The following is a 13,131-nucleotide window of genomic DNA, read 5'->3' as shown; positions in this document are numbered from 1 at the left end:
TTCGACAGTCTTTGAAATATGGGATGAGCACAGCTGTTTGCTGCCCTGCAGCTTTACCTTTTCTTCTTTTGTGCAGCAAATTGCTCTGCTTTCTATCTGCCTGGTTGGTCCCACAGCTGTGTCGGTGGCCCACAACACAGCTGTGCTGGGGACCTCTTTGGGTCAGCCGGAGCTGTGATGCCCTTTGGGAACACCATGTCACACTGCTGCCATGCAGCTGCAGCGCTGGTCCTGCGCAGACCCTGGTGTGTGCGGTGTGCCGGGCCCCAGGGAAGCCTGGCCAGGCCACAAATGGTGGAAGAGGCACCGACAGCTCAATGACTGCAGTGTCTCAGGCCTCGTGGCCTGCGAGCCTGCCAGCAGCACAGCTGGGTAACACTCCATCCGGGACTTGGTGGGCAGCCAGCAATGGGCTGGCACGAATTTGGGGGGAGAGAGTCAGCAGCAAGCTCCTGAAATCTTCCAGAAGTCTTTTCAAAGCTCCCTCCATGGGGCAAGCGGCAGTTTGGGTTTTGCAGCCCAGTGGGGAGTAGAAATTACACATCCCAGGCAGTGATGTGGAGCTGCTGGAAGTCACGATGGTTTGCTGGAGGGCTGTGGGACTCACAGTGCTCCGTGTGGGCTTGGGATATTGCCCGTGGAGAACACGGTATATCACAGGGTACAAGAAGTCAGAATTGATGGATTATCTCTGCAAACCTCAGTCTGTACATCTCCTGTGAGGGGTGATCTGTGTGATCCCAGCAGGGTGACTCCTTTGCTGTCCTCTGTCAGGTGGAGGTAATGTGTCTGTGTTTCTGTGCAGGTCCTGGGGATGCTTTTGCAGTCATCAGGGCTTTCGGTACCAGTACTGCTTCCCAGAAAGCCCGTTTAGTGGCAGGGGAGGACCAACATCTTGTACGCTCAGTGAGTATCTTTGTGGATACTTCATCTGGGCACATGCTTCTTCCCTTCTCTGGGAGCTTTGAGAGGCAGCTCTGTGTTGATTTACCCCAATTTAATTGTTACTCCATCTCTTCCTCAGGTTTCCTGCAGGAAAGTGTTAGGATCTTTTTCTGAGAGCATCTCACACCATTGCTGATGATCAGGTGTGGTTTTTTAGGCCCTACCTGAAAGGAGTGTTTTGCACCACTGCCCATAAATGGAGGTGTGCTGCAATCGCAGTCCAGCTGATTGCTTATTCCTGCTGATTAGCTAATTGCTTCCAATTGCCAGCAACATCCCATTCACTTTAATCATGCATATTTTCTGTGTCACTTGGGGAAAAGGGGCAGGGTGCAGGTGTGTGAGGGAAAACCCTGTTTGCCAGACTGAAAAGGACAAATGCTTCTGAAACGAAGTACTCCAACTGTTGCGCAGTTCACTCTGCTGTTTATATTGAACCAAAAGCAACAGCCATGTGAGGAGGGGAGCAGAATTTCCTTCTGACTAATGCTGCTGGATTGTGCATGGCTGTGGGGGAACTGCCAGCCAGAGAAACCATCAGGAAGAAGGAGGAAATGGAAGGGGAGTCTAATTATCCATCTGCAAAGATGCAGGGCCCAGCCCTGAGCAGACTGATGTGGGCAGTGAGGTTTCCAGAGCCTGGTCGTATGGCAGGGCTGGGAAATGGGCTCCCGGGGGTCCCTTCTTGGGTGGCAGATAGTTGAGCATACATCACGAGCAGCTGGGTGAGGCTGGAAGCCACATGGCTGCACTTGCCAGGGACGCTGCCCTGTGCTAGGCTCCAAGGGGCAGCACTTTGCAGCCAGGTACGGCTGTGTCATGTCTCAGTCGAGGTGGAGCAAGGGCAGAGTTGTGCATGTGTAAAGGGAAGAGGGTAAATGCCTGGCACCCCCTCAGCAGCCTCATCTCAGTCAAGTGGGCTGTGGTGCAAGTCCAGGGGTGAAGGTGGAGATCCCTGTGTACCTCTGCCATCTCAGCGAGCGTGCACAAGGACTGTGCTTGGTGTTACTGCAACGTGACTGCATGGGGGCAAGCTGACAGCGGGGCAGGAAAGGTGGGAGACTGGAGCCTGGGGGTCTAAGCGCTGGATGGAGACCTGCAGGAGACCACCTAGGAAGGAGGAGGTACATCTACCTCCTTGCCATGGAAAGCAGCAGTCTGTCTGGCCTGGAAGGGTGCAGTCTGCAGAGCTTTTTGGGGTTATCTGTCACACCGGCTGAGGCTGGCTTTCCTCTCCCTGGTGCCTCCGAGGGCTGAAGGTTGCTTTAGAGAGCTGCCTTTTTCCCCTTTAACTAATGGAATTAAAAATTATCTAAAAGTGGGCTTATTCTACTCTCTTGTGGGCATCAGCTACTCCCTAAAGTTATGTTAATTGTAGCTGGAAGACTCACACAGAGGTTGGGAGCTGTCCCAAGACAGTTGGCTTTTGTTCTCCCAGTATTGTTTTCAGGAGCCTGCTGGGAGGACAGCAGCATTAACAAAGAGCTCCTTGCAGAGCTGGGAGTATGTGAGACGAGTGTACTGGGGATGAACCAGGAGCATCCCTGCTTGGGTGGAGCATCCCTTTTCCAGCCTTATTTGTCCACTGCCTTGCTCTCCATGGTCTGTGCTTGGTGCGCTGTTTGAAGGAGTGGTGCCCTAGCCTGGAGTGCCTTTCCTGGTGATGCCCTTGGACTAGCCTCTGCTGGACCGTGTGTGTGTGTGTGTCTCATGATACTCGGGGGCCGTGATGTCCTCTCCGGTTCAGGATTCGGCCTCTTTGGTAGACAGGCCTGATCCTGCATCCCTTACTCACGTGAGCAGTCGTCTCTATTTCAAAGGGACTACTCGGTGAGTAAGGATCGCAGGATTGGGACCACTACCTGTAACTTTAAAGTGGACCTTCTGTAGGATTCTGGCCCCAGCCTTTTCCAGTTCATGCATGTTAATATGCATCAAGAGCTTCCAAAACTGCTGATGCTCTTGTCATTTGGATGGAGAACCTGTGAGCTGGAGAAGCAGCGCCTTTCCATTTTGAAGAATAAATCACCATTATTTTCCACCCTCTCTCACCAAACAGCTCACAGCCCAGCCAGCTTCTGTGCCGTGGAGCAATGTGTACCTGTTTGTCTCCCAGGTATTCCTCTTCCTAGCTTCCCGGGGCTGGCAGGGATCTGCTCTGCCTCTCTCTGGTTTTCCCAGCTGTGGCTTTGAGATGAGAGGCAGGCAATCTATTAAAGCCTGATTTGTTCTGCAGAGCTGGAGGATGAAGCAGGGGGACGGATGAGCCGAGAGACTGCTGCAGACCTTCCTGCACGCCTGGTTTCTCCTCTCTGAACAGGCTAAATTTGGAAACCTTTGTCCTTTGTTAAGGTTTTGAATGCGTTCACAATCGGAGGTGCCAGTGACTGCGACCCTGTGTGAGGTGGAAGCATCAAAGCTGCAGGTTTGATCTGCAAATTGATTTCTGTCTGGCCCTGGCCAGGGGAAGCTGCGTGGGAGCTCCCATCCCCCGTGGGACCCACTCATCTGCGGGCTGGCTTCTCCCTCGCGTGGAACTTGTCGGTACGGCACCAGGGAAGGTCTGGCTGGAAGTGGTTCCTCCTGTGCTTCTGCGGAGAGGAGGGCAGCCGAGCCTTTGGTGGAAGAGTTCCAGCCAGCTCCGCATCTGCCCAATTCATTACTTTTTGCACATTATCCTAAATTGTGAGCAGAGGAGCCGGGTGTGACAAGAGCCGTGAACTCGCTCCAGGGGGAGTCACAAGTTTAAACAGGCGAGAGGCAATTTGAAGTCATGTGTCCTTTTTCAAAGCTGGAAGTGGAGACATTGTGTGAGTCACACAGTGCCTCTTGGGAAGTGTGAGGTGCTTCAAGTGGAAGCAGAGAGCACAAATACCTTTAAAGTGGAATTGGATAGATTTCTGGAGGGATTATGTGACAAAGCAGCAGTGATCCTAGAGTGGAAATTAATGCTTGACCTGTGGGTTAGGTAAAAGACAAGACACAGGAGATGTGGTTACTGTGTTGTGTATGCACTGTATGTACAGGAGATTAATGTGCTTTGGGATTTCTGCATTTCTGGTCTGGTATCTTGCTTTTGCCTCTGCATCAAAAGGATGAAGCCTGGCTAAAGTGTCAGGGCTCTGATGCTCCCAGTAACCACTTACGTAAAGCCTTGCTTGCAAGCTCGAGGTTAATCATCAGAGTTTAGATCAGCAAGGCATCTTGGCTTGGATCAGGTCAGCAGGAGCCTCAGGGTGAGTGTGCAGCTCAGCGGTGATGGAGCAGCAGAGTCCAAACCTTGCAGTACCCATGAAATACCCATGAGATTCATCTGCCTGAAGTCAGCACTGACTTTCTGCATAGTGGGAGAGAAGGCAGCAGGAGGAGAAGGTGGTAACTGAGCTGAGAAGGCTGTGCACCCCTGCAGGGAAGACATCGACAGCTCCTCAGCCTCCATTGCCCTGGTCCAAGCTGGGAATAGGTTTACTGCCTGCTGCTGCTCCTATTCAGCTTGAGCAAATGGCTCCTCTGGAACTGCCCTTCCCACCCTGGTAGAAAACAGCCAGGAACCAAATTCCCCTTCTGTGGGGAATTCTGAAAACAACTTTATCTGCCTCAGCGGAAAAACCATAAATGCTGCTATGATGTGACTGTGCTGACTCTGCCGAGCCATGGATGCACAGAGCTTCACCAGTCCCCTGCACAGGCCAGACTGGCTGGGTGCATTCCTGATGGGACCCTTTTGCCTGGCTCTGTGCTGCTCAAAAGTGTCTGTCTGGATCAGGATGAAGATTTTTCCTTCTGTGATGTGTTCCTGGTTGTTCATCAAGGATGGAGCCTGAGCACTGCAGTCCTTAGGTGACAGCATGTCTGCCAGAAACCACTGCCTGGTAGATGGGGGACCTCTCCTCTGAGCTGGCTGGGGCCCTGTCTCCCTGTACCATGATGCTTCCCCTTATTCTCCTTCCCCTGGATGCTCTGGGTGACGTAAGGGGAGAGCTCTTCATGGCTGGACCTCTGGATCTACCTATATTCACATTATCTTTGCTGCTCATAGTAGCAGACTAGAAAAGCTGGGTGGCTGGGGCTTAGAGTGAGCTCGTATCACCGTCCAGTATTGACAGTATATTGCCAAGAGGCCAAAAAATGTGTTCGTGCCCCCATCTGACGGATGTTACAGCTGCATCAGTGTGGTGACCTCTGATCTGCATCCATCTGGGCAGACCGGGAGGCCTGAGCCTCTCAGCTAAGAGCGTCCAACAGGCTGAGCATGGAGGCTGCTGAGGTGAAAGCCCCGCTTTGGTGTGAGCTGGGGGCTGCCGGGAGGAAGGTGTGCGGGGCTGTTCTGGTTGTGGCTGGAACCTGGCCAGGACAGTGTCAATTCAGCTGAGAACTGAATTCCCTCTCCCTGCCCCCATCTCTGATCTGTGCTGGTCTCTCCTCACTCTTCCTTGTGTCGTTTCTGCTCCTTGCTTGTCACATTTCCAGCCACCTTTACCCACTGTGCTGGGCTCTGGGTGGTTGATCTCTGCCGCTTGCTGCAGCTGGGTCCTGAGCACTGGGTGTTCTTCTTAAATGGGTGTATGGCTTCCAGCTCTGCTGGCTGTGCGATAGCACAGCCCTGTGTCTGCCTTCGGTTAGTGCTGTTGGAACAAGCACAGCTCCTTGTTCCCTGGGCTGGTGGTGTGGAGTGCAGTGGAGGAGGGTTGCCCCTGCCTGCCCTTGCAAGGCTGAGGTACTGCTCTCAGGGATTGTTCCTGTGCTCCAGCCAGCTGCCCAGTGCTGAATTCCGCCTTCTGTGAGTTTACATCTAAAACCATGAAATAATGCGTTTTTTTCTTTTCTTCTCAGAGCCCATCTTCAGCACCACAGGCTAGAAATCCCTTCTTACAAAGGGAAAAGTAGGACATTGCTCTGCTGCTGCTAGTGCACAGCCACAGCTGTACCCACACATACTGCGTCCCCTGCCCAGAGCAGCCCTTGGGGCTGTGCTTGCCCCCAGCTGGCTTCAGTGAGCCAAAGGAGAGAGGTGTTGCACAAGGGTGGGCACATGGTTTGGCTCTGCCCTGGCCCCGTTGCTAGTGAGCAACTGCTCAACCCAGCAGCAATGTGAAAGAGCCTGGCTGTGCCAGGCAGCGCTCATTGATGATTATTTTGTCTTTCTCTTTTGCTGTCACAGTTTGACAAAGAGCTGGTCCGTGAGGTGAGGTGGGCTTGGTGCACCCTACGCCTGCGTTTCCTTTACTGAGTGCTCAGCAGGTTGGGGCTTGTCGGAAACCTGGATTCTGCTGCCAGCTTCAGCCCTGAGCTGCTGCTGCTGGCACCTGCCTGGAGAGGAGGTTAGAGGTGCATGTGGCCCACAAGCCATTAGAAGAAACGCTTTGGTTTTGCTCTAGATCTTGAAAGGGCAAAGATGTGCATTTCCATGCTGAGCTCTGCCGCACAGCGCATCTCAGATGAATGTCCTGTGTGCTATTTTTCCTCTCAAGGATGTCATACATCATTAGCAGAGGCAGAGGAGGCTGAATCTGGGACCAGTCAACCCTCCTTCACATTTTGAAAGCCATAGCGTTGGCCACTCAGCCTCAGGATGTTCTTTGTAGCCAAGACCTACCCTTCTGGGTTTCTTTCCCTAATCTATTCTGTGTGTTTCCAGACGTGGCCTTCTGGATGAAATTGCTCCCTGGCTGCCAATCCTGAGAGCATGTGTGATGTGCGAGAGCTCAAGGCATTCAGGAGACAGTAGCTCCTTGTTCCTCTCTGCACTGTCAGCATGGCTCCTGCGGCCATAAAAGCACTGTGGTTTTGTTGCAACCATATCGTTGTTGATTTCTTCTGTGATCCCAGCTCAGAGGAATGCTCTGATTTGGTGTAGTGGGCTTGTGGGGACACAGCATGTCTCCATGTGCCCTTGGAAGGTGCTTGTGGTTGGTAGCCTTGTGGCCTGTGGTCCTCAGACAAGGGTTTACCAAGCTGTGAGGATACGTGGGGGTTGGAGAGAGTTTGCTTGCAACTATTGTGGTTTATGCTGTGGAAGGACTGGTAAGACCTCTGTGTTACCGCAAGTAAGTTTGAATGCATCTTTGGTGTGCCACAAACTGTTGCTCTCGCTGCCCAGTGCAGACAGTGTGGTACCTTCATTGCCTTTTGGTCATATGCAAACTGCAGACCCTGGTGTTGGTGTCCTCCAGTCAGGAAAGCAAGGATTAGGTATTACGAATCTAGGAGAAAAAAGCGCAGTGTCACAAGCCTACTGCTGGGTTGGGAGGCTGTTGAAGGCTTACCGGCTTCCTGAGGAATGGAGCAATGCTGCAAAGCAGGGGCAGAGCCACTGAGCCGGGATGTGTTCTGAGAGGTGGCAATTCCTGCTACACCTGGACCTCAGTCCAGGACTTTGCGAAAATAATTGGGAGCAAAACTGGATGGATGTAATTTTAGTATGCTGCTGGCAGAGCAGGGTGGTTTGGAAAAGGGCTTCATGCGTGCTATATGATGGCTGTTGTGTGGCAGGAGTTTTCCTGCTCTGGGGGTGTTTCCCAGTTCTCATCCATTTATTTTTCATAGGATCACAGAATGGTTTGTGTTGGAAGGGACCTTAAAGATCACCCAGTCCCACCCCCCTGCCCTGTTCAGGGACACCTTCCACCAGCCCAGGTTGCTCCAAGCCCTGTCCAGCATGGCCTTGAGCATGGCCAGGGATGGGGCACCCACAGCTGCTCTGGGCAGCCTGGGCCAGTGTCCCACCACCCTCACAGTAAAGAACTTCCTCCTAATACTTAATCTAAATTTACTGTCTTTTTAGTTTAAAACCATTACCCCTTGTCCTATTGCTACAGGCCCTACTAAAAAGTCTGTCCCCATCTTTCCTTAAGCCCCCTTTAGGTACTGGAAGGCCGCTACAAGGTCTGCTCAGAGCCTTCTCTTCTCCAGGCTGAACATCCCCAACTCTCAGTTTTTAGGACCTTGTGCCTGCAACTTGTGAGGTCATCTTCCCTCAGCTTGCAGGCTGGCAGCATGGGTAAACCACCATTCTTTTTCCTTCTTTCCTTCTTTTTCAGCTTGTGGTGTGTTTCTAAGACTCTCACAGCTGCCCCCAGGCTTCAGTTCACTGGAGACCTTGCAGTATTGGTGCCTCGTAGCAGAACCAGGTGTCAGCCCCACTTGCAGTGCATGGTGAAGGCTCTGGGTTTGGCCTGAGGGTGACCAGCACAGGCCCTGCTGGTCAGGTGCTCTGTGGAGCCATTGCCTGCAGTTCCCAGAGAAACAGCGGGAGCTTTGGCTGGGAGCAAGGCAGGAACGAGGCTGTGGTTCGGCATCCTTCCCCATGCACAAGCAGAAAGCTGCTCAGGAACCCGTGTGGCAAGTGACAGGTTCCTCCAGCACCACCAGTGTTGCCATCTCATATGACTTTATTATAAGTGCTGTGATACTAACCTCCCCAATTTCTGGAATCATGTGATTATATGAAATGATCAGCTTTTGTCTGTTTCAGATAAATTGCTGTTCAGTTTCTGTGATTGCACAGAGAAGCTGGAAAGCGGGTCTTGTGCATAGGTTCAGAACCCAAACTGGAGGTTTGAATGACTTTTCTGTGCACGCTAGGTTGTTGTTGAGCTTGGTTCTCATGCTTAACAAACACAGATGCCTCTTTATTTTGAAATGCCTTCGAAGATTAAATGGTTGCTATAAGGCCCAGAACACATCAGCTGCTATTCAAATTGGATTCAGATGTGAGGCTGCAATAGGGCCTGGACTAGACAACAGAGGGACCGGCACCACGTGGAGGCAGATCCATGTCAACCAGGACTGCGGTCTGGGGGCTGAGTTTGGACCCTGATTTTGGGCAGCTTTTTGGACTCTTTAAACCTTCATACACACAGCCAGAAGCAGAAGGTTTTTGCTGAGAGCAAGATTCCTTGCAGCCAGCCTTTGTCTCAGCTGTGTCAGGCAGGATATCTAAGAAATCGTCCCGCTGACAAAACCCATCTGACAAAGGACTCGGACTCAGGGCCAGGACAGCATCCGGTACATGCGCAACCTCTCTGCGGGACACTGGCAGGGCAAGAGACATTGCCGCTGGCCTGTCGGTGGCTTTGTCCTGTCCTTGCTGGCAGGCTCCTCCTGCAGCACAGGCGGAGGCAGGAAATCCCGGGCAGCTGCCGTGGGAGCCCACTCGCCTCTCCTCGCCTCGCCTCTTCTCCGCCTTGCCTCGCCAGGCTGCTGCGAGCTGAGCCAGCCCTGTGTGTGTGTGTGCATGCGTAGGCGGGGGGGCTGCTGCATGGATTTAGTGAAGCTGGGAGGGAACACATGGGTTGGGTTTTTTTTTTCTTGGCCCACGGCGGCAGTCCGTCCTGCCGGCCGCGGTTATGGATTCGATCATTATTCAGGAGCGGTTAGTGGAGCGGCTGCTTTCTCCCCGGACGCAGGCACAGCGAAGCCACCCGGCCAAGCTGAAGGTACAGGGATGTATTTATAGCACTGTGCGAGCCAGGGAGCAGCAGGGACAGAGGGGGGGAGGATGGTGCCCGAGAAGACGTGTGCAGCACAAGATGAGACCTCTGAGGAGCAGAGGATTGGAAAGACGCTGGTAAGGGAGAGATGGTGGGGACAGAAAGGAGGGGAGCAGCCCCTGGGGGAGAGGGGCAACGGGCATGTTGGACAGCTGGGAGATGCCAGCATATTTTTGTGTGGTTACTTCATGCAGTGATTCCCTCTCTGAATGGCGTGTGCGTGCTTGGGGGGGGCTCAGGGCAGGAGAGAGCGCTGCCTGTGTGCCAAAACACAGCCTGGTTTGTGTTCCCATGTTAATGCTGGGCTGGACTAGCCGGTTTCCCTTCTGCTGCAGCAAACGTTGGTGGGTGAGTGGTTTTGCTGATACTCCCATGCTCAGCCCCAGGCCCAAGGTGGCAGATGTATGCGGGAGATGCCCCGGGGACTGTTTGTGTTTTTAATTTATGCAGCTTTCTGGCAGTGAAAGGAAGCGAAGGGTCTGCCTGTCCTCTGGGGCTGGGCTGTGCTGGTGCGTGCAGATGCGGATGTGGTGGCCGTGCCTGGCCGGAGGGGGATGGCTGGAGGAAGGGCCACCCGGGAGGGAGCTGGGCAGCTTCTGCTGGAGGCTGTAACATGGGGGGGGGAGGGGCCGCTCCCCGAAGAAGTGGAGGCAGGGGCACCGACATCCCAGCAAAAGCTCCATCATTTCTGAGATTTGCTCCAGACCTGGGATAGGGGCTGTTCTTCAAATTTGCTGTGGTCCCATGGTGTTTAATTTTAGCTCTTTCGAATATACCCAGCAAGGCCCCATTTATCCCAGGCTGAATGGTGAAGTCACACGAGACCTGGATTGGTTTAAACAGCACATCCACTGGAGAGATTTGGAGGAAGGAATTGGGAAGGACAGGAGCCATGGAGGCTGTGCTGTGTACTGTGCCTTGGAGGTACAGACAGCCCTGCAGGCACCTCAGTACTAGGGATGACTGAATGTTTCTACCCCCAATAGGAACAGGACTTGAACCCACCAGTGCTTTGTTCCTTGGCTTGAACTCCCAGGGAGAGTCTTGGCCACCTTGGCTGGGTGGTGGAGGATGTGAGGACATGATGTGTTGCTGTGATACCTGGTGAACCAGCAGTGTGTGCCGAGGGAGAGTACAGACATGTTTTGCTTGGCCTGGGATGCTTTGGTTTGTAACAGGGCCCCAGAGGTCAGCCACATTCCTTGGTGGCCTCTTCTGCCGTGCAGGGGGCATATTCCCAGGTATGTGGGAACAAAGGCAGTGTGTGGAGGAGGCAGTGCGGAGAGGGGCTCCTGGGGCCCTTTCCTGACAGCTGGTGCTGGTGAGGGAAGTGCGGTGCAGTGACTGGCTGTCCTGGCTTGTGTCAGCTTGAGGGGAGCTGGCTTGCAAGGGTCAGGAGCATGTGGAGGGGGCTGTGATGCCTTCAGGAACTCCCTCGGTCCAAGTCTCTCATCTAATTAATGGATTTTAGCTTTTCATAACCCTGAAAGTCACCTGCCTCCTTCAGTGGCTCTCACAGCCTTCTACACCCCCTTCAGCACTCTCCATCCCATGCATAGTTGCTCTGCAGATAGCATCCATGTTGGGTCCTAACGAAGATGGTGAGTGGTGTAGGGCTTTGAGCAAGGCAGACACCAGGCTTAGGAGGCTACTTGGTCTCCTTAAGTGTGGTGCTGATGCTGGTGCGCTAGCAGAGATGGTGACGTATCCCTGTAGCAGTACCTGAACATGGCTAGGATGGGAGCTCAAGTTGGGTGTCTCAGAGCCAAGATGAGGAGCCATGGGTCGAGGCTGGCTGTGGTGCAGGGGCCATGCTGTTGTTCTGAGAGAAGGCTGTTAGAAGAAGGGGTTCCCTCACCACAATTTCCCCTGTATCTCTTGCCTTTACCCTTGGCAGATATGCTGGCTGCTGGCTCCGCTGTAGTGCGTCCGTGGGTGGTCAGAGGGAGACGTGGCTGGGGACCGGGCTTTTCCCCTTGCAGCTCCAGCTGGCTCCCACTGTGCGGGAAGCTCTTCTCTTGGTATTGCGCCCAGCACTGACCTTACTGCGAGGAAGGAAGCAGTACCAGCCAGCCAGGGTTTGCTCATTTCAAATGCCGTGATTCTGCTGAGCTATGGGGAGGTAACCAGAGGTACAGTAAATCCACACTTTCTTGGTTGAGCTGAACAGAAACGAGGGATCAGGTTCAGCCAGATACACTTGGCTGAAGTAAGCACCAGAGTTCAGCTCCCCAGTGTCTCTATTGTCAGCTCTTAGTCATCCAGGTTAAAAAACAAAGAAAATGAGAAACACACCCGAGCTTCAGCTATGGTTTTATTAGCACATTACTAGTCCTGTTTCACATGTCAAGTCACTGGAGAGAGCAGGTGATCCTTGTCTCTCCAAAGTGTGGTAAGGATTGGGGCAGGTCTCTTCCGAAGCTTGCATGTATGAGACGTGCAACGGGAAGGGTGTTGTACATTTGTGCTGCTCGCTGAGCAACACTGGGCCTTGCACTGTGAGGCGCAGGCTGTTACGGCTGCACTTCGGTTGTGTTTGTGGATCTGTTTCGCTGGGAAGCAAAGCAGCTGGGAGGCAGCCACAGCACCAAGGGACACTGGCTGGAAACGACCTTTTGGTCTTGTTTTCTTGATCTTGCCATTGTCACATTTCTGACCCTGCTTTGTACATCTCGTGTTTAGCCTTTACTGAGGCTTTTGGGTGGCAGTTCGCAGTGTCCCTCAGGCAGGCATTGCTTTGTTGCTTGCAGCTTGTCAGAGCTGCCATCACTTTTCACGCTGGGGTTTCACCGCTGCTCACTGCACTGCTGCTTTGGGATGCCACTGCCTTTAGCTCAGCCATTACAGCTGCCAGTGGAGTGCTTTGGGCACTCTCTGATCTCCCCACTTCTCTAATTTCATTTGCTCTGACCCTTCCTGCCTTTCTGGACTGTTGAGGTGGTGAAACAGCATTGCTTCAGTCATATTAGCAAGGGGGTGAAGTGAGGGAGACCAGAGCCCACAGTCACTCTGTCAGGACTGAAGTGACCAAGTCTGAGACCCAAACCAAACCTAAATTTCTAGAAGGCAGTGACCATGCTAAAGAACAGAGTCCTTGGGCTGCAGTGGCCATCAGCCATGCCTGTCCCATCTGAGTGGGCAGCTCTGGAGCAGCCATACACTGGGAGAAGGACATGGTGTGTCCTCCTTGCTGTATGTCCCTACCAGGATTTTGCGGTCTGCATGGCTGAGGATGCTCACATGTGTGGATGTGCAGCCAGAGACTGCAGAGGGCTGCTTGGGAGCTGCATTGCCCACTTGCAATATGGCAATAGGAGCGAGTCGGCATTGCCCTAAGCTCAGCACACTGGATTGTAACTTGTGTTTCTTTGAGCGTGAGCCCCAGGAATGGAGATAGTTAAACTTAGGAAGAGAGGTGTTCCTGGTTTGCCTGGAGAACCAGTGCCAGAGAGCTGTGGGGTGAGGACAGCTTGAGGGCATCCATAGCTGGGTGGGAGCTGGGGCTGGTTTTGAGGAACTCCTGGCTCCGTGGATTTGCCTGTGGTGTGAATCCCAGGGGTATGTTTATTTTAAGTGATGTTGAAAAGCGGAGTCTGTGATGTCTCTAGCTCAGGTGTTTGTGTACAGCTGCCTCGCCTTTGGTCCAGCTCGGAAAGTATGTGAGAAGGGAGGTGTTTGCCAGGGTCCGTGCTCA

At 53.2% G+C, this 13,131-nt stretch overlaps 1 protein-coding gene across 6 annotated transcripts in view; it reads left to right on the top strand.

Annotated features, from left to right (window-relative positions):
- SEPTIN5 (septin 5) overlaps positions 1-13,131 on the top strand; it is a 49,508-nt gene that overhangs the window by 23,836 nt on the left and 12,541 nt on the right. Inside the window, exon 1 of one of the 6 annotated variants that reach the window (XM_005233287.4) lies at positions 8,434-9,383. The exons of 3 other annotated variants lie outside the window; for them this stretch is intronic. In XM_005233287.4, coding sequence (XP_005233344.1) covers positions 9,294-9,383 — 90 coding nt within the window. In that variant the 5' untranslated portion in view covers positions 8,434-9,293. 2 more of the 6 variants (XM_027780671.2, XM_027780670.2) reach the window with 2 other exon arrangements.

The sequence above is a fragment of the Falco peregrinus genome, chromosome 2 (assembly GCF_023634155.1).
Source record: "Falco peregrinus isolate bFalPer1 chromosome 2, bFalPer1.pri, whole genome shotgun sequence".
In the NCBI taxonomy this organism is placed as follows: Eukaryota; Metazoa; Chordata; class Aves; order Falconiformes; family Falconidae; genus Falco; species Falco peregrinus.
The sequence above is the reverse complement of the archived record's forward strand: the minus strand, read 5'-3'. Positions and strand labels throughout refer to the sequence as shown.